Below are 24,486 nucleotides of genomic sequence, written 5' to 3' on the forward strand. Positions count from 1 at the left end.
TTCCATTCTTCTTTTCACCCACTTCTCCTTACCTTCTGCCTCCTTTCTCTCTTTTCTAGCTGCAAACTGAGTCTGGTTCTGTCAGAGATTTCTTCCTGCGAAGAGTTTTTTTTTCTTTCTCTCCACTGTTGCTAAGTGCTCGCTCATTGAGTTCCTATTGGGTTTGTTTGTTATGAGTTGGCTCTAACTCAACCTTCTTGGTTGGTTGAAGAGCAGCATTCTGGATCATTTGCATCAGTTTCACTGTAGGCCAGAAAAGCAGTCGAGGCAGGAGGTGACCGTCACCTGTACCAAGAGGATGGCTTGATTTAGATTCAACAAGAACAGAGAAGAATTGCTGGTCATCAGGCATAACACCTAGGTTTCCTGTAACTTTGGTTGAGATATGTGACCAAGAGGATATTTAGATGCTGAGGTTGTGTGAGAGGAAATGCCTGCTGAGGATGACCAAGACCTCAGTCAGTCCAGAGAGTTTTCAATGTATCTTCCTTCTCGAGTAAAGAGAATCCTCTTCTCATTCGTCTCCTCTCTGCTATGATTGTTGCGATGCTACTTTCAAGTTCTTGCAGATTCGGGATCAAGAAGCCAGAGGTGACGTGGAGAACTCCTGGCTACTACAGACTCCGCTCTTGTAAAGCTCCACAAATACGGTAAAATTAGCTGTGGAACCTTTTCAACTCCTGTGTGCTGTTCCCAGCACATGGCCTTGTGTGGGATGTCTTCTCATTATATCTTCACTGAATCATTTTGAAAAAAAAAAATACCCACCACCAACTTGTTCAGTCTATATTTAGAAAGAGGAATTGGAAGTTTACAATTTAAAAGTGCTGGATGCAAACTTTGGGACAGGGTCTTCAGAGTTTAAAGCTTGAAAATATCTAATTGCCTTTTTTCTGAAGTTAACAATGACATAAGATGTCAATCTTAAAAGGTCGTCTCTATCACAAGAATGCAAAACAAATCTAAAAGATATCAAAAGCGTAACAACAATAGAGATAAATCGCATCAAATCATTTTTTATTTCAGCTTCTCTCTGCAGAGAGACACCACAGCGGATGATCCGCGTATTTGATTTGAAATTTGAACCAGTAATCCTCTGGTTACAATCCTAATTCCTTTCCGCAAATGAACCGGGTGAATTAAATTAATCAGATTCCATTGAAATTAATAAAAGACCTGTATTATATATCCAAAAATACTCACTCATACTCAAAAAACACTTAAATTAAGTTCTGCCTTCTTTAATACCGTAGTATTGACACTAATAAGCAATAAAACAAGTGTTTAAAGGGACTCATGAGTGAATGTTCAAAATGGCAGACTTAATATAGTGGACAATGTTGCCCCTCAGCAGACTCTCTTCAGGGTTGCCAGATCCTTTCCATTAGACAGAAACAAAGATTCATTCACACAAGCGTCTGTCTTTAAATTCCTCTCTGCTTTCAGCCACGTACACTTTTCAAACCCTTCTCCTCTGCAGACGCTATTGATTTCAAGACAAATCGATAGACTTTTGAAATGGCTTATCTTAATGCACAATAACATGAAACATGCTTTGGTGTTAAATCGTGTAACGTTTGACTGATCAGAGACAAACTGAGACACCTACAGTAAGAATTTAGCAGGGAAAAACGGTGATTACTTGTTTAAAATTGCTTGGCACTGATTACCTGCAAAGTATCGGCAGTGTCAGAGAGAGTCAAAGTTGTGGTGTCGATCAATATCTCTCAGTGCACGTCATTGATTTATTGAGATGCTTAAGACTGCAGAGACGTTTGAAAAAAATCAACATAATAAGAAATAATCAGCTCTTAAGATATGTTTGCAGAAACAGAACTTTTATTATGTTTTTAAAGTCTGTATTTGTGTATGCCACTGTTGCATATATATTAACACTTTAAAGCTGTAGATCTCGAGAAGACTAACCCTTTTTTTTTTTCTTTTTTTGCTGCAACCAAACGGTGAAAGTAATGCTGATACAAGTGATTTGGTGATGGCGGTGAGAGAGAGCGGCTAAATGGACCTTCACACTTCACAGCGCCGCTTTCCAAACCCACAGACAGGTTGAATCACACTAACAAGGACAAACTTCTTCTCTTTTTTTTTTTTTATCTGTTTGCTTTTGACAGCTGGGCTCTCAGGCAGTAGACGGTAGCTCACTGTCTGAGGCCTGCATTCAGTCAGAAGCCTCCTGACTCCCAGCATAGTCAAGGGAGAGACTGTTTGCTGTGCGTCGTATTTTACTCATCAGACTGTATATTTCATCTGATGTTGAGGATGCATAATCTCAATCCAGTGCCACTTACACAGCTGTACATGGTCCTTCAATACATGAGGTGATGTTTTTCATGCACTTCTGCCAATTTGGGGATTTTAAAAATGCTAAATTTAAAGCTGCAGCGAGTAACATTTGGTGATTTTAGATGTTGTTGATGTTATTATTGTGCCTCTGTTTGGTCTTCATGAAGAGAAACCATGTGACGTCATTCATACGCTGTGTCCTTTGTCTGAAAATGGAATCTGTCGAGCAAAACTATCAGACCTGACAGAGGGAGCGTTTGAGTGTATACAGCGGCAGCAGTCCTGTCAAACTGCTGAATGACTGGGTTTCTGAGCAATAGATTTCCTCCTCTGAAACATTTCATGGGCACTTTTTGCATTTTAACGCGATTTAAACAATTTAACGCAAGTTGTACACTGATCTCTGACATGAAAGCCGCAAATGATCTGCGTGAAACAGTCACTTGCCTGCAGTCGGTCAGACAGGAGAGACTGAGATAGTGGCTTAAGATGGCGGAAGGTTTCATTTTAAGAAGCTGAGCGAGCGTTTTATGCAATATGACAACTGTGATCCTTCGTCTTGACTGTCAAAAAAACACATGCAGGACTAATTGCTGAGACCTGCACAGAGGAATTCCTCGACATCGCCAACGAGAGGAAAGTAAGTGGCAAACTAACCACTCAGCAATAGTGTCCGTAATATGATTCTCAGGTGGATTTTTGTGGTTGTGATGTTAACACATGTTCTTGTTGCATACAGGATGGCAGTCATCCACGCTGAGCCTCTTTATTTTAAGATGACCCTGGTTGGCACTTTACCGAGCAAAGAACTATGTTTGGTAAATCCCGAAGACATCCCACTCCGTGACTGTGCGTTACCACGAGATCTTAGAAACACGTGGATTTCACCCAGCCACTCAGCAGAGAGCCAGGTACGCCACATCGTGAAATCTGACCAGTCAATGGAGGCTTGATATACTTCAGTTCCGGAAAGGCAAAAAGTACGTTACATACATACATACGTCTTATCCTTCATATGCAATAATATCTTATATCTATATAATCTATATATTCTTGTATGTGCTCGTTTTGGATTTTTCGTTTACCACAGACGGGCAAGGACCTTCATGAACCTTGATTTTCTACGTGAAAATTTTGAAAATGTATCAAAAGGAAAACAGTTTTCTTTCCTCGTTCTTTCGTTCTATCCTCTTCTTCTACGTGAGTTTTGGGATTTTAGGGATTCTGCGTTTCCCAGGAAAAAAAAAGTTGTGACACAATATTGCACAATAGCACATCATGTTTTTGAGTAAAACATACATCTTCAGCAAAAGGCTGCTATTTAATTTGGGAAAACAAAACTTATCTCCTGCATCCTGCATGTATAGGTTCAGACCCAGACTATGTAAATGACTGGTTTGGGTTTAACCAGACAATTCACCAGATTTTTAGCACAATTCAGTCACAACCTTCCAAAATTTCCTGTTAATCTGTGCTCATCAGTGAATTTATGAACCTCCTCGGTGTCATGGCAGAGGCCACTGAATGTAAGGTGTCTCAGGAGGAGACGGCAGCAGTGAATATAGCTTGTTATGTGATGCCTCGGATGTTGTGTTTTTTCATCCTGGTGTCTCAGCATCTCATTGGGATCAGAGTCTATATGCAAAATATGCTTTGCCTTTATTTAGCATTCTATGGTCATCCATCTAGTATTTGCTGAGATCACAGACCGAAGTGGTCAACCCAACCACGCTGCTAGTATGTATGGCAAGAGATCTTCTATCTACTATACAGTACAGTGATGCTTTTTGGAGCTTACTGTGGATATCCTTGCAAACACTTTCTCTTCAGAAGAAAGTCGTGAGCCAGCCCTTTGAACAGTTTGCAGTACATCACAGGCAAAGGCAGAGGGCTTTTTTTGGGAGGAAAACTGCAATTAAAAGACGGACTTTGGAAAGGCTCTGATCAGAGCTGGAAGGGAAAGGAAGCTGCTGCCACAACATCCGGCTGCACTTGACATCACAACAAGGAAACGTGGGCATCTCCCAGTCGTGGCGCAGCTCTGTGGAATTACTGCCTGGTAAAAATGTGAGCGCAGGCGAGGCAGGGTGTGACTGAACACATCGTAGGCACAGAGGCTCGACGAGCTGACAGAGGTTCTGAGCCAAACTTCACTTTCAACTTGACTGGTTATGAAACCCGCTGAGTCAGAGTACTTATAGCAGGCCTACACACAGCAGCAGCAGCAGCAGCAATACAAATCCATATGGGCACACACATACACACGCATACGCACACACATACATGCACAGTAACGTCTTTTCTGGTCCTAAAATAGCTCTCAGCCTCCCACTCTCCCTTATATAAGCTCCCAGCACAGTGATCTATTGGTGAAGACAAGGGTGTGTGAGAGAGTGTGTTGGTGCATGTGCCTGTTTATGTGCGTGCACTTCTGTCAGTGTGTGGGCAGCAGGGCTGTCTTAAGTTGTGTGTGTGTGTGTGTGCGTGTGCATATGCACGTTGTTTCTGCAGGAAAATGCGGTGAACACCAGTTTAAAATAAAAAATAACAGCCTCTTGAAGGGAAACTCTAGTTTTTGTCATTGTAATCATGCAATGTGCAATAATATCCCGGCTACATCTGCATTTACCTTCAGTATATATTAAGTTATATACAGTTCACCTATTTAAGTTAAATAACCTTTTCTATAATATGGTTTACATACTGTATATGGGTACTTATTTATTCAATTCTTGTGTATTTGACAGAGGTAAATATTTTATTGTGTCTTTTTATTTGTTTTATATTTTATTTCTTAGTATATTGTATCTTAGTTAGTGCTGTGAATGTGTTGTTTCTGTTCATGGTTAGAGTAGCTGTAAAAAGCAATTTCCCCCCAATAAAGTTTATTCAATATAGTCAATACAATTAATCAATTAATTAATTAATTGATTAGTTAAGTCAATAAATGACGATAATCAATAAAGTATTTCTGATTCTGATTTTTGATATTTTTGACTTTGTGATTTCATTCATTTGGTTTGTAAACAGCTACGTTAATTGTTGCAGGACTAGAAATCAAGGATAAGAATAAAATGTTTGCATTTTTGCAACATGTAAAAAATAATCTTTACGTGCACCTCTTTATTTTTGGTTTTTAAGTAAAGATCGAAGAATTTATCACTTTTTTTATTTTAACAAAACATATTTCTATATTTATAGTATTTATAAATACTATCTGCAATCTGTAGTTTAACCTGTCATTATTCCTTACCTAACTGTCTGTGAGCCATGGTGACCACAATATTGAGTGGGGACAAAAAGAAAATCCCAGAGGAAATCACTTCCATTTATACAGTTATTGTAAATTACAATGGGTAAAACTTTGAAAACATCTGTATTGCATCTGTTGTGATGCTCAGTCTCATTCATTCATGTAGAAAGACAGAATCTCGGGCCCAAACCTGCAATAAACAGTCAGCACTGCAGGAAGATCATGAACTGGAGCCATCAGACCAAACTTCCCACTCCTGCTGTGGGAGCTCCTTAGTGCCTCTGCCTCATCTCACTGAGCCATAAAACACAGGCCTCTTTTTGTGCTGACAGAACAGTTCAATCCTTCCCCAATGTTTACTGAGGCAAAGCTCCTGCTGGGGTTATTATCCTGTCCTAAAAGTGTTATCTACATCGTGGGCAGCGTTTGCACCGTTTTTGTTCTTTGTCTCTGGTTTGTCCTCTTTTACACTGAGGCCACGTCGACACAGAAACGGCAAAAACAACGGAAACTATCTTTTTCTCTTTTCTCGCTGTTTTCAAAAATGTCCCCCCGTAAAAACGGCATCGTCTCAGGAAATGTCCCCGTCCACACGGAAGAAGACGTCGTAAACATTAGATATAATAACAGAGACAGAGACAGAATTAAACGAGCCAGAGGGATGAAAGGGAAATAATAACAGAATGACAGCAGAAGAGAGAGCTGGGAATATGACGTCGTCATCGTTTTCCTTTTGTATCATATTCTCTGTCTACACAGAGACGTGAAGCCGTTTTGAGATTTTCCCACTCCCAAAAAAACATTTCAGGTCCCTAAAAAAAAGACCACACCATTCCCACTACCCTGTTTGTGTGTGTGTGTGTTTTTTGTGGGTTTTTTTTCACCCCTGCAAATAAAAAGTCAGTGGAAGAAGAAAACAACAACACAATGGAGCTCAGTTACTACATTACATTTACTTTATTTATCCTCATTCAAACGACAAGCGGAGGGTCCAGTAATTTCCCTCCGAATGTATGATTTGTTGTTTTCAATATCACACAATGAGCCATTTATAGATAAATAGATTGATTCTTTATCCCATCACCAAATATTCACGTATTTACAGTATTTTATGCAATTTTCTTTATGTTCTCCGTCCTGGGTTAAACAGCCGATCTTTATCCTTATATTTATTTATTTGTATTTTGTATATTCTTTTAACTGATGTTTTATTTTATCAGGACTCTTTTCTATGTCCATGTTGAACCACCACCATCTTTTTGTTTTTTTTTAAATGAGCAACTAAACACAGTTTTGAGTCGATACCTGACTACATTACATTCATTCTTTAAGAGGGTTTAAGAGGCTAATAAAATGTAGGATAAAATAAAATAAAAATATTGAGCCCTGTACAAGGTTGTTAAAAAGTAAGCTCAACTAAAAACATTCATGGCTAAGGGCTTGAGGATGAGTGTGAGTCTGAATGTGTATTACAGCTAAAAATAAAGGCCGTGAAGAAGAAATTTGTGTTTTCAACCAGTTTGTAATTCCCACTGATGCCAACCGAAGCATTCCCACCATGATTTATGATTTAATGACAGCTTATAAAAATGCTCACTCATGCATCTTTTTTTAAAAAAAAAAAAAAAAAATTGAAATAGACATGATGTTAATTGTGAATCCATGGCGGTTTGTCAGTATCAGGTATGAACTCAGAGAACTCGTGAGCAGCGTGAGTCTCTGCGCACGTCTTTTATGCTCTGAAGTGTGAGTGTGTAGGAGGCTGCAGCCTGATCTGGTGGAATAAGTGGAAAGTGAATTGAATATGTGATGCATTACATTTGTGTGTAGGGCAGTGTGAAGGTCATGCGGTCATACCGCAGCGCTGGCACAGTGCCGACTGCTCTTGTCTTGAAAAGTGTAAATGTTTCCTGTGCTTGCAGGTATTAAAAAAAAGCGAGATTGTATTAATGCGGTCAAGAGTTGTGTGGGGGGTTTTATTATGTTTAATTTTGCAAAGAAACCAATGACACAGATGCTTTAATTGATCAAAGACAAAAGAAAATAAATTTTTGACACTATTTTTGCTGTTTGTGCCTCTGGAAAATGAAAATATACCAATATTTTATTTTTTTTTTGTAATGTAAAAATGACAGTTTTGACCCATGAGATTTTTTAACCATGGTTTTAAATACCTGTAAAAATGTGTATATCTTTAAATTTGAGACATGCAAGACGGCCAAAACAAGTGTGTACGTCACCTCACCTTCCACTCTAAGGTCCCCTTTACCCTTTACACCTGGCATTAAAATGCATTTTCTGTGATCAGATAACGTTTCATCACATGCATTTACACCTGGTATTAACATGCGTCTCCGGTGTCCACATCAAGGTCATCTCCCCCCCTTACGTCACCTCCCTCTCTTCTTCTGCAATGACTTCCAGCAGCAGACTACAATGTCACATCCTGTGTGTCACCTTATCAACAACAACAACAACAACAACAACATTAGCTGCACGTGAAGTCACTGTATTGTATGGAGAGGGGAAGAAGTCGTCTTGTAGAAGAGGAAAAGCAGAGGAGACTGCGCAGTTTTGTGGCAGCTTAAGCGTTAGCTGTGCTCAGAGCCACTAACTCATTCTTTCTGCTCATACTTGGAGACACATCAACAGTGTGTCTCCGATCACCTCCTGAAGTGGTCAGGCAAAATCTGATCAATCAGGTGACTGTAGCCTTTAATTAAAATGAAGTATTGTCATTTTATCTTCGTCACCTTCATCTCACACACTGGACCTTTAATTCATCAAATTCACTGAAATTGCAGTGACATTTTTACATTTAAAAAAAAGAAGAAAAAAAAGGAGTGTTAATCAAACTAAAGCAAGATGGATTTCATCACTCAAACGTCTGCATCCACTCAGTAAAGGTGAGTATAACAAAGTACAAATACTGTGTTACTGTACTTAAGTACAAAATGCACATATCTGCACTTTATTTATATTTCTAGTAACTTTTACTTTTACTCGACTACATTTCCTCTATCTTTTTCACTCGTTACTATCAAATAAAATCAGAAGAAGAGTTGGTATTATGGTCTGTATATATAGAGCTTATAGAATCTTAATGAGCTGCTTTCACACTACAGTTTTCACCCATTCACGCTCTGCAACATGGTTTTAAGTGTCTTGCCCAAGGACACATATAGACGAGCAGAGCCAGGAATTGAACCCACAACCTTCCAAAAGTAAAAGTACATTTTATGTCAGAAAATACTTAAGTACAGTAAATATCATATACATTTACTTAAGTAATACTATAAAAAAGACTGCATTTCACAGTTTTTATCAAAACCACTTTCAACAAAACAAAAACAAAAGTTCCAGACTGCAGACTGTGTGAATAATTATTATTTACATCCCTGCAAAGACAAAAACATGTCACAAATGTTCACAATCTGTGATGTTTCATACATTTATCGATATTCTTTTGTTGCTGCTCTGAACTATGACTGAACGTGCTTTGCCGCGATCAGAGAACTTGCGGCTGCTCATTGTGAGACACAACACGCAGAGGCAGATGTGACAGACATTCGCGGGGTCGTGTCCTTTAATGTCCTCGTCTGCATCATGAGCCTCTGCATAACTCCGCTGTGTTCTCATACTCACTGCAGGCTCCTCACGTACACTGTTCGGTTCATCCTGTATGTCTGTCCTTGACTGCATTTGTGTTATTGTTCCAGTATATGAATATTCATGTTCCCCTGTCCTCTGTCTATCGACGCTCCCTCTGTTTTACTCAGTTATGCCAAATGTCTGTGGACATACAATAGTTACATGATAAAACACGTCACATGCACAAAACAGCAGCAACGAAGCAACAAGTGTATTCACAGGGAAGAATGTGTCCCTGCAGCTATTTGATGGATTTTATTGATCTTTATTGAAAGAAGAAAGTTCACTATTAGCCCTCCATACGCTTCCAAAATTCAGTGGAAAATGTGCAACTTCCTTTTAACCTGATTAGCAACAGATGACTGTCTATTAAGACAGAACCAGTCATGTCATGTTTGGCGTCTACTTACTTATGGCAATGTAATGTTTGTGCATCAGTGGCTAATTTGACCACAATCCTGGTTTGGCTTGATTTATCCTTCACTAAATTGCCCACTCCCTTTCCTTTTACTCCCACACTCAATTTTTTTTTTTTCCTTTCTCTCGCTCTCTCTCCCCCTTCCCCTCCATCCTCCCTATCTCACCCACTCTCTTCTTTCTTCCTCTCTGTCTAACCCTTCCAGATGCACCATCTCTCTCTCTCTCTCTCTCTCTCATCCCTCCCCCATCTGTGGGAAGCTGCCATTGTGCGCATGTCACAGATGAGTCAATTTGTAGAGGCAGTGCATGCGCGCGCGTACACACACACACACACACACATAGATATCCTGTCTCCCACGAAGGCATCTGCTTCAGTCTGTCTCTCTGTGAGATGCAGCACCAACTGAGGAGTGAGGGGGAGATGAGCAGAGGGAGGGAGGAGGAAGAGAAGTGGGAGGGATAAGGAAAGACTGGAGGGAGACATAGAGAGAGAGAAAGAGGAGAGAAGTGAAATTGATAAGCATTGAGAGAAGGAAAGAGAACGAATGGTGCAGCAGCAGCTGAGCATCTGTGTCTGACTTCTGTGGAGTTCGGACTCGGACATGACAGAGTTGCAGCATCCAAGTGTCTCCAGTTTGTGCATGTGAGAGAGTGTGTAGTTTTTGTGTGCGTGCGTGTGTGTGTGTGTGTGTGAGTGTGTGTGTGTGTGAGTGAAGCCATGGCGAGTGCCCAGCCAGGGGTCCATGCATTGAAACTCCAGCCTCCCTCTGTCTCCCAAACACTGAGGAACGGAAGTAACTTCATTAAATGGGATGAGGTAAGGACACTTCATGTCACTTCATTGTCAGAAAGAAAAAAAAAACCATGTATTATTTATTTAGCATTATTTCATTCAATTTATCGTTGTTGTTGTTTGTGCTCGTTGCTTTGCGTTGCACCAAATTTTATTTCTTTTTGACAAGAAGAGAAAACGATTATCATCACAATCGTCTGAATGAAGTCCAGCTGGACTGAATCGCTGAGAGAGATGAGGAGGAGGAAAATGTGCCATGTTGTCAGATGTGTTTACTATTCATCTGTTGATTGAGCTTTGGCAGGAAGTACCTGTGGATCAGACGCCAGCGGCACAGAGCACAATGTGTGTGTGTGTGTGAGCGAGCGCGCGTGCATGTGTGTGCACTAAATCTTTATATTGCCACCTGTTGGTATGTAATGCATTCACCTGTATTTACAGTACTGTGTGTGTTTTCACTCATGTGTCACATTTGAAATGTACAGGTATGTGCGGAGTTGTGTGTATGTGTGTGTGTGTGTGCACGTGCCTGTACAGTGTATGTGTGTTGGTATGCTGAAGTACAGAGCCCTGACAATGAGAAAAACGTGCTGTCCGGTTACCATGGTAACTGGCATGGTTACCACCACACTAAACAGAGTGGACATTTCTTTGGCTGTGTGTGTGTGTGTGTGTGTGAGTCAATGCATTGAGCCATATAATATCATGAATCATACTTAGAGACAAAGCCCATCCAGGATACTGCTGATTAAGATCATGTGTGTTAGTTTGATGAATTTCTACAACATGTAGAGCACAGCACAGCTATGGAATACAGAATTGGTTGCCGTGTCAACAAGTGACAACCAGGGATCCAGTTAAACCATCCTTTCATTCTTCTGAATGTGGAGTAGCGATTGGTGGTGCTGTGGTCATGTGTTGATAAGTTGGTACACTTTTGATTTATGCAACAAATAGCATATTCAGTTCAATCAAAAAAATTAGTGGTATTTGTATATTGTCACTTAACTCATAATAATTATTAATTCATTCATTTTAGCCACAGAGGAGTTGCAGATTTTGGTGATGACTCACTACTGGTTTGCCAATTAAATACTTTGTTTATCTGTCCTATTATTTAAAATAAGGCCATATTTTGTTATTATTAAGGGAAATAAACATGGCTCAGATGTAACAGGTGTAATTTCTCACCTGTAATGTATGGATTTTCTGCTGTGGTCAGCAACTGGTGGCCCGTCGGCCAAAACTGGTCCACCAGCATCAGTATTTGGTCCGGCAGATGATTTAAAATGGCTTTGCTTAAAAACAAAATTTCATCCAGAATTCAGAGCCTTTATTCTGAAAAAGATATAAAGTGGTTCTAAGAGATTCTGTTGCTTGCATTGACACTTAACTGACAAACGTTTAGTTTGAAAAATGAAACACTGCTGTTGTAATGGATTGCCAATTTCGGAGGGTAAATGTCTGTAAAATAACTCACAGCATTATGTTAAGAAGCAGTAATTGCTAACATTTAAACATTTTTACTGTACACAAAGGGAAAATATAGTTCATTAATAGCATTTTTTGACATTTGATTCTCCACATCTCAAACATATTTGAGTCTTGGTAACAAGTTGCGGACAACGTAAAAACCAAAACAATGAAACGGTGAATATTGGGAGTCAGCATCAGAGCAATCAGAGATGGCAGACTTCACCCCATTCCCACAACAAGCCTCTGTCGCCCTCTGTTGGTCCTATTAGCAAATGCAAGCGTGGAAACACAAACAGACACGCAGAGCCACTAATAACTATACTAAAACAAACAATTACTCGTGAAACAATGTTTATTACTTCATAAATGCTTTGGCATGTTCTGAGCTTTAATCAAGCTGACATTACATGACGTTACCCATACTCTGCCTCCGATTATCAGAGGCAGAGTGTGCTGTGGAGAGGCGGGGCATGTTGACTGAAAATCAGTACGTCTAATCAGCATATTCTCCGCATCACAGCATGAGTTGCACTTTTCTGATGAAATTGGCTCGGACAGTAAAATCTACGACCTTTTGAAACATAAAGCAGTGAAATGTGCAGACCTTCACACGCGCGGACATCTGTACAAATACTTTTTTTTCTACAGCATATGAGAGGTCTGTCAGTGTGGAACACCTACTGTGTACCTGTTTTACAAAGACTGAAGATCTGTTTCTAATTTATAAATGACCCCAAAGGAAACTGGAGAAACCTCAAAGCTGAATCACCAACTGAGCAATACAGTTAACCTAGTGAGCAATACAGTTAACCAACTAAGAAATACAGTTAACCAACTGAGCAATACAGTTAACCTAGTGAGCAATACAGTTAACCAACTGAGCAATACAGTTAACCAACTGAGCAATACAGTTAACCAGCTAAGAAATACAGTTAACCAAGTAAGAAATACAGTTAACCAACTGAGCAATACAGTTAACCAACTGAGAAATACAGTTAACCCTCCACATCATCTTGTGACCCTGCATGATTATCTCATTTAAGTAATAATCTGGATCCTTTAAACTCTTTTAGTTGAGATTGAACTAATTTGTCTTCATGCTGTGTCGAGTTGTGAAGACACAGGAAACCTATTGCGAGGCAGTGTTACTCCATCATAGGGAAACTACACGGCTGCAACCACATGTTGCTGTCAGTAAGAATCTTTTTGTTTTCTATTTTATTTAATTGATACATTTTACCGGCCACATGGTGTGTGCGTGAGTTTTTTTCTCAGGGTTCTCCAAAAACATGCAGATTTGAGATTTAGGCGTATTGGACACTTGAAATAGACCATAGGTGTGAGTGTGGATGGTGAGTGAGGTTTAAATTGTTTGCTTTTCTTCGAAAATCTTCTCCGAAAATCGAAAAGGTTTCAAGACACTTTGAACATTCTGGGGCAAATTCAGGTCACTTATTTCAAACCAATGTGTTGCTGAAATTTGCTGTTTTTGTACAATATTGAAGAAAAATAAATCAGAAACTTTCCACATTGAAAGCTATTTCAAACATTTAAATGTGAATTGTTGAGTAGTTTAATTTAAAGTGTACAGTGTGATCACAATTTACCCCCCAAGTGGCCAAAACATCAGCTGTTTCATTAATCGACCTTGGTCCATGAAGGCCTTATTTACTCATTTCAAACATTCCTTTAGTTTGTGATTCTCTTTACTGCAATAATGTGGACTTTTCTTGTTTCCTCAGGATCTGTCCACAGTTACACCAGTGACTCTGTGTGTGGATCCACACGGGTTTTACCTCTACTGGACTGACCAAAGCAAGGTTGACATACACACACACACACACACACACACATATACTTACTGTAGATCAACTGTACAGTATATTCTTTTAATTTACACCCACTTAAGACACAACGTGACACACGCAATGTCACACATTTTTCTATGTTAACAATTAGCATGTTAGTTGACGACGCTGTCCCCCCCGCAGGTGAACACATTGTTCATTTGCAGATAATAGCTGCACATGTCCTCGGCGTTTAACAAAGATAACAGCATATATCTTTTACTGTACTATATATATTTCAGTGTATCCAATTCAATCCAACTTTATTTGTAAAGCACAACATAGCAAATGAGTAAACAATAAAAACATTACATTAAGTATATGACAATGTATCAAAAAAGGCAATAATTGAAAGTCTGCGTTATATATACTACTATATAACGTGATTAAATACTGTATATATGTATAATATATATGTATATTTATATATATGTATGTATGTGTATATATATACATACATATATACATATATAAATGCTTATGTGTATTTATAAAAACAGCATATGCAATGTTAGGCAAAGTAAAGACAACATTTGATCATTGATTGTGTCACACACACACACACGCACACACACACACACGTGGACTTGCTCACTTTCTCTCTTCCTCTCCAGGTGGGCATAAATCCTGAGCAGCAAACAGCAAGAAGCATTTGGCTGCCAAATACCCGCTGGCACTGTGTGTGTTATATAAATGCAATATCTTTAATTAACCAAGTCATATATACAAATCAGATTCTACGTCTGAATCTGAATGGTTTGGGGGAAAAGTCTCTCAGTCATCATCATCACCCCCGTCTCCCATATTAAAGCTGCAGTGTGTCATTTTTTTTTTCGGGCACGAACCAAAACCAAAAAAGTCTGTTACATTCAAACCATTGTCTAGATAAACTGATGCATTTTATCACAACTGAGGGAGAGAAGGTTAACCCCAGGTCTTTGAATGGAAGTTGCAATATGGACCTAGAGTTGAAAGGTTATATAGGAATACAGACGCCAACGGTGTTTTAGTGAAAGAAGACTAGAGCTTTAGCAAATTACATCTATACATACTTAAAGTCCCCACACCATAGAAGTATATCATATTTGTAACATAAATGCATTCTTATTGACAAATTAATCTACTATATATAGCAACTGCCAGAGAGAAAAAACCTTTCCTTTCCTTATTATATATATATATATATATATATATATATGTATGTATATATATATATACATATATATGTATCTTATATATATATATATATGTATATATATACATATATATATAAACGTAACATAGAAAGAGCAGCATTAGAAGTGCTATTACTTTCTTTTACTATTACGTCCACACAGTTGTATTGTTTGTGTATTTGTTTAGGACACAGAGTTGTTGGACCTGACCCTCATAAAAGATGTCAGAACGGGGAGAAGCACCAAAACACCCAAGGTACTGTCACCTCCCTGCATCCATTCACTCCTCTGTGTCTGTAGTGTCCACCATCGCCTGACCCTGACCCAGCGTGACACTGCTTATCAACAACCACCTCAGTGACCACAGAGTGACTTCCCTCTGAACAGCAGCAACTTCCAGTACCACAGATGCTCTTAGTATCTCTTGTGGCGAGTCATTTTCATATAAAGTGAATTTATTTACTCAAACAATTCAATTGATTTTAATTTCTTTACTACTGTGTGTGTTATTTCATGTTTTCAGGCTGCTTTCTGGATTTCATATGTTATTAAATCCAGATTAAAATGGCTGCTTCACATCTCTCCAGTTATCTCTTCCCTTTGTTTTCCCCCCATCTTTGTACATTTGGTATGTGCTGTTCAAGAAAGAAAGTTTGACAGATGTAGCAGGAGGCTGCAGAATATTGCTTACATTTATTTGGTCAGGGGTTATCGTTATTATTTTTTGAAAGATCATGTGCAGTGACACTTTGCACAGGATCAGCACTTTTCCACAAAATGCCACACACACAAACTGAACAGACAGCTGACCAATCTATTCTACCGCCTTTGCCAAAAACCTGCAAGCTGTCGATAATGATCAAGTTAAAAGTCTGAGAGTAATGGCATTCTACGTGAACGTCAATTGTCCGTGGGACATATTTTTCTTGCACACACGCCTCAGTCTCCCCTCACCTCATCCTTCTCCTCTCAGTTGGCCTCCAGTGTGACTTTGTCTCAGCTGACAGCTTGATGTTGTCCAATAGGAGGCCAAACTGCGGGAGCTGCTGGATGTGGGAAACCTGGTTGGTCGCCTTGAGAACCGCATGGTAACCGTGGTTACGGCCTCAGATCACGTAAACGTCAACCAGCTCAACTTCATCGCCGCGCAGGAGGACGAGGCCAAGGTACTCAAGTCATCTCAGCACGGAGATGATGTCACGCAAGAGATGATGATGACAATGTATGTATCATGTGATGATGATGATGATGACGTGTTTTCTTTAGGTGTGGTGTGAGGAATTGTTTTCACTGTCTTCCAATCTGCTGAGCCACAATCTTAACAGAGACCGCAGTCTGCTGAAAGTGTGAGTATCCGACATGTGGTGCAACACAATCACACACTGCATTGTCTTCCCTTCAGCCTGAACAAAGTCTTAGCCCTAACCTCAACCATAACCCGTCAGTGCCCAACCCAAACCTTAACCTGTTACCCCCATTCAAATCATGGCCCTGAACATAACCCATGAAGGACCAGGTTTTGGTCTCCATGAGGTCTACTGGTCCTGACAAGGTCAGTGTTTATAACAGAAAAGGTCCTAAAGAGGAAAGGATTTTTAGCAGACCCCCCGATTATGCAATAACATATTGCATAATCAGGTCATGTATTCTTTTAAAAAGGCTATGGAACTTTCTTAATCTCATATTATATGTTTTCAAGTAAATGTTAATCATGTTTCAGAATCAATACATTATGTTAAATACATAGAGTATAAAATGTAGTATCATTTATTGGTGAAGTTACATGTCACAACTATGTAGTCTCTAGTTAGCATCAAAACTCCACAGAAGAGTTAAATATAAATATAAAAGGCTCATTGTAGGGTAATGAAAAACAACAATTCATACGAGAATTTATGTTTTTATCTTCCATTTCTGCTCAATGAAAATAATGTCACCCCAATTCTACATACTGCACCTTTAAAGAAACCTGCACTGCAGTTGCGCTGGGTTTACATCAGCTTTCAGGTAAAGTGTCCCAGAACACTGCGGTACTCTATGTCCATTAGGGGGTCTATGAAATAAAAATAAAGGTGTCTGGTCATAATAATCCCAGAGATCGTACAGAGCACTGCTGAGAGGTAAAAGAGTGTTGAAATCTGCTCTCTGAATGAGGCTCAGTCCAAATTCTGCAGATCATTTTCAGATTTGTGAGCGGAACAATTCACTCTGTGACCTTCATCATAATGTAACATGAGATTAACCCTCAGTGCTCACGCGGCGCGGATCTGTGCCACAGGTGCGCCCATGCTAATTTGCCGTGGGAATAATACACAACTCCTTATATGGACATCCTGGGGGTGTGTGTTTATAGGTCACATAGTTTTTTTCCTCTTGTTTGAATCAAGTTGTGATTCATTTTATACCGCATTTTTAGTATAATATATAAAATAGCAATAACTGTGCAGAAGTCCCAAAAAAACACAATTTTTCAGGTGTTTTTGTTCATAAAATTCAGTCCGATTTGAAGCATTTTGAGTACTTTCTGCTCAGGTGTTTTTATATAGTATAGGATATAAGACACTCTATATTGCACATTCTTATAGCCTCTGTATATACTGTACGTTTAAACATAGTCATGGAAAAAAAGCAGCCAAAATGCTCTGTGTTCTAAGGGTTAAAATGAGCGTTGTCTACATATTTCTTGAAATATTACTTCACATGTCTCGAAAAGAGATTCATTTGTGTTGTTAAACATGGTTCTACCTGACAAAAGAGTTTCCTAGCTGTCAGAGCAAAGATTAAAAAGAAGAATTCATGTCCACAGTCATAATTATTCACATATTTCCACTAGTAAGTTTTATATTAAAGCCTTCCTCATGTTTCTTCTTTTTGTTTCAGATATGTCAGATTAACTCTCCAGCCAAATGCAGAGGGGAGAATTCCTGTCAAGAAGTGAGTCACTGATCATTTCCCTCTGTCTAGTTTTCAGAGTTAACTTTGAGGCTCGTGTTACATTAGACGGCTGAGGATGTGAGAAATTAGCCCAATGAAATCTGCAGAGACAAACTTAAACTTTACTCTTTCCTGTCCCTCGCTTCCTAAAATAAATTCAATTCCATGTGCACTTGGGGAAGCGAAAACAGGGACAGGATTCATGAAGGTGCTTAATTCAGCACTGACCTGGTAATCAACCAGTGCCAGAGCATGAGACGGATAACACAGTGATGATGGAAAGCTGTATTTTAGAGGCAAAGCAGGAGTGGAATTAAGGTCAGTCAATGAATCTTGGAAGGACAGACAGGATTTTAAAGATGCAGGGAGCAAAGTCAGGCCAAGAGGAGAAACACACGTTTAAACTGGGATTGAGGAAAATGACAGAAGTGAGGGTTTGGAATTGTAATAACAGAAGTGTGGTGGAGCCACAGGGGGAACGACAGCCGGGTTAATTAACTGGAAAGATGTTTTCAGATGTAAATATGTAGGTTTTACGCTGGTGACTGATGAGCTGATGATGGTGTGATGTCATTGTGTGTTGCAGCATTGTTCGGCTGATCTCATCAGACAGAAAAAGAGTCGAGAATGCCTTGGAGAGCTGCAGACTGCCCTACGGACGGGTAAACAATTCACATCATAGTGCTCTGCATGGGTATTCATCAGCAAATCAAAGCGGAACTTTGTAAGTCTGGTCGCTTTGTTGCCGTTTTCTCCACAGAGCTCCCCCTACAGTTTCGGAGTACATATTTTATGACATTGTCCATCCATTCCTCTCTCCTGGTCCATGTGCATGTCGTGGAGTCCATGTGCCAGTCGGCGTCCAAAAAAGCGTCCACTTTTTACTCACGTGTGGCCGCTCGCTCAGTCAGAGAGTCGTCTCCTCTTCCTCACTTCCCTCCGACAACGTTTTTCTCTGTTTCTTTTTCAACATCTAAAATGACACTATGGCTGTGAAACAATCTGTGTTTCTTGCGAGACTTCAGAATGTCTTGCGAAGTCTGGGTCGACGACCCTCAGCGCGACGGACAGTCTCAGTCTCACAACGAGCCAGTTAACCGTCACAATGACTCCAACGCTGTTAAACGGGTCCAATTCATGCATAGTTCCACTTTAAGATGGCATTCTCTTTTACCTGAGATGTTCGATGTTTATTAAAAGTTAATAAAAAAAAAATAGGCGGAGAAGACGCTCTTTAAACCTGTGAAACCGTTATTTTTCCCTGACTGAAATCCCCACCAAGGTGGCTCAATTTCCCAGCATGTCAATACGCTGTCCTGTTTTGCAACATTAAAAGAGAGCGTAGGTTGCCACACAGAGGAAGTTATGGCAACACTAGCTGCACTGATAACCTGGTGTTGTTATGCACAGCATATATGTTTATAATATCTGTCTTTATAATATTTATATAAGTGTGTCCGCTCCGAGCAGCAGCAGAGAATGATCACAGGATACAAGGACACAACAGTGAGACTGTAACATACACGTTAAATATTCACGGACGGCGTTTATGAAAGAGAGACCGTTATCGGCTAATCATGACAGAGGCTCAGTTGCTTCCCTGTCTAGGAGAAAATGATTCATAATTATTGTGGGTAATGGATAATACAGAATTATCCATTTATCCAATTAGTCGTTTTATGACTTAATGACAATATATGTCTTACATAATGTGCAGTTAACAATTCATGATGAGACAATTTCATCAGTGGGCCGTAACCAACCTCCCCCAGAACACGTCATTAAATAAATCTGCCCTTTACTTCTTTAGCTATAGGAAACATACCCTAAAATAACAATGTTACACAACAACACTGTTATAATAAAGGTGCATCATTAGATACACATAAGTCTGTTTATTTGACATGGACGTAAAAAAAAAAGACACTGCGGTTGCATCATCATCATCATCAGCTCTGTACAGGAAGTACCAGATGTTTTTGTTTTTTTTCAGGGTACAAACTAAACTATACAAAGCTCCGAACAATATTATTAAGTACACAAACTGTTAATGAACATCTTTTTTTTATTTTCCACTGAGGCTTTTATCTGGTGGTTTTCTTTTCATCCAGAACAATCCCCGCTGCACACAGGCGCGGAGACGAGCTCAATTATCTGCATCAACACTAAAATCTTAAATTAAAATTTTATGACGGGGCAAAGAAATGAAAGATTCCTTTCAATACAGAAGATATGAAGAAGTGGTTGATGTATTATTTATAGTAGGAGGAGGATTCTGGTTGCTTCAATAATGTCTTTATGTTAATGTCCATGTGCTGTATGTTTGACAGGGTGACAGCATCAAACTGGAGGACTTCACTCTTGAAGTTTACCGGACTTTCCTGGACAGTCTGTGTCCTCGTCCCGAACTCTGCAGCATCTTTAAACAGCAGTGAGTGTTCAGAAAAGCCTTCACCTGCTTTACACCTGCAGTCACACTAACTCTCTGTTAAACTCCCCGATGACTCTACAAAATGGTTTGTTTATTTCATTTTATTTTACACGTGTTGTTATTTGCTGCGGGCCGTTTCCTTTGATGTGGTGGAATAATGTGAGATGATTCATCTCGTGTCCCACTTGTGCAGAGAGGAGGATTAAAGAGGAGGCTGTTGATGATGCAGAAGTGTTCATCAAAGTCCCAAGCACAGGCATAGTCACGCTATTGATTAATTAAAGGTCCGTTCTGTAACATTTAGGAGGGTTTATTGGCATAAATGGAATATTATTATTATTACATAGCCTTGGAAAAAGCCTTTTATATGTACTGGGTTAGCCGTGACAGGAAGAGACATGAGCAAAAGTCCGATGCAAGAATCAACCTGAACAATGCCGAACTGCAGATCTGTTAAAAAGACTTCACCATCCTAAAAACTTATGTGTTCATCTCCAGGGAAATGTCTAAAATCTCAATATTCGACACAGGAGTCTGGTGTATTTATCGACAGCACTGCTGATCGTGACCGGCATCACAGGCCGACTGTGCTCCGGTCATGGAGGAAGTACTGAACCAATATTTTATTTTAATTAACTGACTCTAATGATTCAGTTACACTGAAAACAACTGCTTTATAAGTCACTAAGTTATTTGTTATCATTAGTATCAGTATTAGTATCAATAGTAATATTTTACCAGATGTAGGAAAAAAAATTAATCCACTATGTTAAGCGCAATCACACTATTGATAAATTAAAGGTCCATTCTGTAATATTTAGTAGAACTTATTGGCATAAATTGAAGATTATAAGGAAAATAGAAAATTGGACTTAATATATAGGCTGAAAAAACAGCATGAATTATTGGCCATTGTCTGCCCTGATTTCTAAAACTCAGCATATGGGCATCAGCCATAAAACATCCCATAGTGGTTGACCTCGATCTCTCGGTAAAGGTTTTCCTGAGATCTTGTGTTCCTGCACTGCACATGAAGTCATTCCATTTCAAGACATGAAAAAAAAAAAAATCCTGGTCATTCAACAGTTTGATGAGATCCACTCTTGTTTCCAGGTGTTACTGCTGTATACACACAAACACTCCCCCACTCAGGTCTGATAGTTTTGCTTGACAGAGCCTGTTTTCATCTGAAGAACACAGCAAACAAATACCATTTCATCGTTTCTGTTTATGGAAACCAAACATCAATGACATCAGATGTCATGCACTAAAACATCTGCAGACGTCCTGTAACTGACCTCAGCTCTGACCCTGCTCTGCTCCATAGAGGAGGGGATGATGGGGCTTTGTCAGTCGATCAGATGACAGAGTTCATCAACAACAAGCAGAGAGACCCGAGGCTGAATGAGATCCTCTACCCGCCTCTCCGTCCTGCACAGACACGCGCTCTGATGGAGCGGTACCAGCACGACCAGGCACAGCTGAAGCAAGGTACAAAGACGTGTGTGAACATCTGTGGCTCTGTTCATTTTTAGCTTTTCTTTCTTTCTTTCTTCTTTATCATTATTGAATTAACAGCAATAGAAACAATAACCATGAGCAAAACAATAAAAACACAATTCAGTCTGATTCATCACAAAGGCAACTTTAATATCTGCCCAACTGGTGATATATTTTAGAGGGATAAACTTTAAAAGAATTTAGAAATGATTGTTTTTCTTCAATAAACTTTCCCCATTATTTTTTTAACCCTTTAACACCAAAGCCCAGAAAATGTCCTGTGAGTAATCGCTTTTGCCCATTTATTAACTTTCAATATCTGGCTTATTATTTACAATTTACTGCATATTAAAATAGTGCATGAACAATTTAAAATGTCTTTTTAAAATGTTTAAAAGTTAAAAACACTGTAGTGGTATGCACACCAGATTTCACATGTTAAATTTAAAATTTGAACAAGTATAAAAATATTAAAAATAGCATTTGTTTAAGTCTTTGTCCCAAAGTCCAAAAACAGGCCAAAAAATGGAAACTATGTACAGTGTTTTTTCCAATTCTCTCCTCTCTGGCGACAAAGACGCTGATTCCTCGGCGCGAGTGAAATTACCGTAATAACCACATGTTGGCATTGACCTTCTCAGCTTTTAGAAACCGTTGAAATTTTTGGGATAGCACAAATTACCACGTAAACACGGTAATGCAAACGTGTCGTCTTAGAAGTTAATTACTTATTTTTGCAATATAATCTTAGAAAAATAAAGTAGACGTATTCTAGAATGATGAATATTCAAACTCTCCATCTGCTCTGTTCAAAAAATAAAGATCTTTCCCAGTAAAATGATCAAATTAATAATGTACCTGCCTCTAAAAGAGCGACATCCCACTATCACTTACAGACTTACATTATATTACACATTTCACACAGAAACCTAAGCCAAAAAGAGGACGTACAGTGGATGTGGCTTGGATTTAGAACAACAAAAAAGACATTTGTCAGATTCAACAACACCAGAGATCTTGGATGGGATCCTAACTCACCCACACACACTCACACACTTGCTAAATTAAGTAAGTCTTCACTTTTATGTTGGATCCTGTCGGAGAAAATGGAAGAAATCTAAAAATTCTTAAAAAATGATCCTCATATTTTCAAGGTTTCTTATCTAAACCATAGTGCTGGTCATTTACAGTGATGTAAAAGTGAATATTTTGATATTCTAATGACTGAATGAACGTATTCTTCGTTGCATCGGCTCTTTTTCAGATCACGTGTCATTTTAACGGAGCAATACGTTTGCTTTGTTTTTCCCACAGTATAATTGATTAATTATTAATTTTACAGCAAATCCTGCAAAATGATGTTTACAGGTTTCTTTAAAATGTCATTCCATGGTAAAGTAATCAGTTACGTTACATACTTTTCCTGTGTGTTAATGAATCGTACAAAGACGTGTTTTATACTCTTTTGTGTGTGTGTGTGTGTGTAGGTGTGATTTCTCCCCAGGCGTTCTCCACTTATCTGTCCAGTGACGAGAACGGAGTCATTCCTCCAGACAAACTGGATCAGTCTGAGGACATGAGCTTCCCTCTGTCTCACTACTTCATCAACTCGTCACACAACACATACCTGACAGGTAAAAAATAACCTCCTCAAGGCTTTCCAGTCTGTGAGTGGTTGTCTTGGATGAGTATGGGACGGACTCGGCTGATTATTTAATCAGTTTAACTGTTGAAACGAGATTTTTACTTTCATCACGACACACAAAACCAAAACTAATTGATACGGATTTAATTTTGTGAATGAGGCATGGGTGAAGTATACGCACTCAGCAGTATCATCCAAAAGTCTATCTTTATTTATTATTTATTTGTTGGGGCAGATTATTTTTCCAAGTGTCATAGTGCTTAGAGTAGATTCTAATGTGCAAAGCTTATAAACAGAGAAATAAAAGGGACAAAAACAAAAACAAAAAACTAAATTAGAAAGATAAAACAGGATTATAAAATGTGACAAATTCAGAATACATAAAAAGGCACATAAAAGTAATACAGAGTGTCTTAAATTGTTAATATGAGTTTGCATTATTGAGATTTTCTTTTCTCACTGGTGACGTTTAATCTCAGAATTCATGCTGTTTTATTTTTTTTTTACATGTGGCCCTAATACTACGTCGTAGTAATCGTAAACTTCATTCAGCAAAAAACAAAAACAAGTTGTTTACATGTAAGTTCTCCCGCTTTGACGGTCTTTCAGCGGGTCAGCTGGCCGGCAGCTCCTCAGTAGAGATGTACAGACAGGTTCTCCTGGCAGGATGTCGCTGTGTCGAATTAGACGTGTGGAAAGGGCGGACGGCCGAGGAGGAGCCTGTCATCACACACGGCTTCACCATGACGTCTGAAATCCCGTTCAAGGTAAGGAGTGCTCACCTGATGAATATACTGTGTAATTACAACATCAAAATCTCTTATTATCTCGATTATATTGTAGTGTCAAGTCTACAGTGTGATATATGATAGCTGTATTTACTGAAATCATAATACTAACGCTTAGAACACAGGGCATTTCAGCTGCTTTTTTCCATTACTATGTTTAAATGTACAGTCTAGGCTATAAGAAGCACACCCTCAACTATATAAACTCACCTGAGCAGAAAGTACAAATTTTTCTATTTGTGAAATTTGGAAATACGTCACGCTCTATTTTT

General features: G+C 39.0%; 1 protein-coding gene and 1 long non-coding RNA gene across 3 annotated transcripts in view; both read left to right on the forward strand.

The window, feature by feature from the left end:
• Positions 1 to 81: 81 nt before the first annotated feature.
• LOC122781795 lies at positions 82 to 5,282 on the forward strand. Of its 2 annotated transcripts, XR_006361856.1 has the most exons (3): positions 82 to 2,063; positions 2,886 to 2,941; positions 3,041 to 5,282. It is a non-coding gene; the product is annotated as an uncharacterized LOC122781795 (long non-coding RNA). The 2 variants fall into 2 exon arrangements; XR_006361855.1 differs by lacking the exon at positions 82 to 2,063 and having other exon boundaries at positions 2,415 to 2,941.
• A 4,801-nt stretch (positions 5,283 to 10,083) lies between these two features.
• Positions 10,084 to 24,486, forward strand: part of LOC122781695 (1-phosphatidylinositol 4,5-bisphosphate phosphodiesterase beta-1) — a 35,682-nt gene continuing 21,279 nt past the window's right edge. Inside the window, exons 1-11 of the mRNA XM_044045643.1 lie at positions 10,084 to 10,442; positions 13,637 to 13,714; positions 15,104 to 15,172; positions 15,942 to 16,082; positions 16,183 to 16,262; positions 17,797 to 17,850; positions 18,437 to 18,512; positions 20,181 to 20,281; positions 21,609 to 21,772; positions 23,269 to 23,415; positions 24,036 to 24,193. Of these exons, the coding sequence (XP_043901578.1) occupies positions 10,344 to 10,442; positions 13,637 to 13,714; positions 15,104 to 15,172; positions 15,942 to 16,082; positions 16,183 to 16,262; positions 17,797 to 17,850; positions 18,437 to 18,512; positions 20,181 to 20,281; positions 21,609 to 21,772; positions 23,269 to 23,415; positions 24,036 to 24,193 (1,167 nt within the window). The 5' untranslated portion in view covers positions 10,084 to 10,343. The remainder of the gene's footprint in view (positions 10,443 to 13,636; positions 13,715 to 15,103; positions 15,173 to 15,941; positions 16,083 to 16,182; positions 16,263 to 17,796; positions 17,851 to 18,436; positions 18,513 to 20,180; positions 20,282 to 21,608; positions 21,773 to 23,268; positions 23,416 to 24,035; positions 24,194 to 24,486) is intronic.

This window comes from Solea senegalensis, linkage group LG15 (assembly GCF_019176455.1).
Source record: "Solea senegalensis isolate Sse05_10M linkage group LG15, IFAPA_SoseM_1, whole genome shotgun sequence".
Taxonomy (NCBI): domain Eukaryota; kingdom Metazoa; phylum Chordata; class Actinopteri; order Pleuronectiformes; family Soleidae; genus Solea; species Solea senegalensis.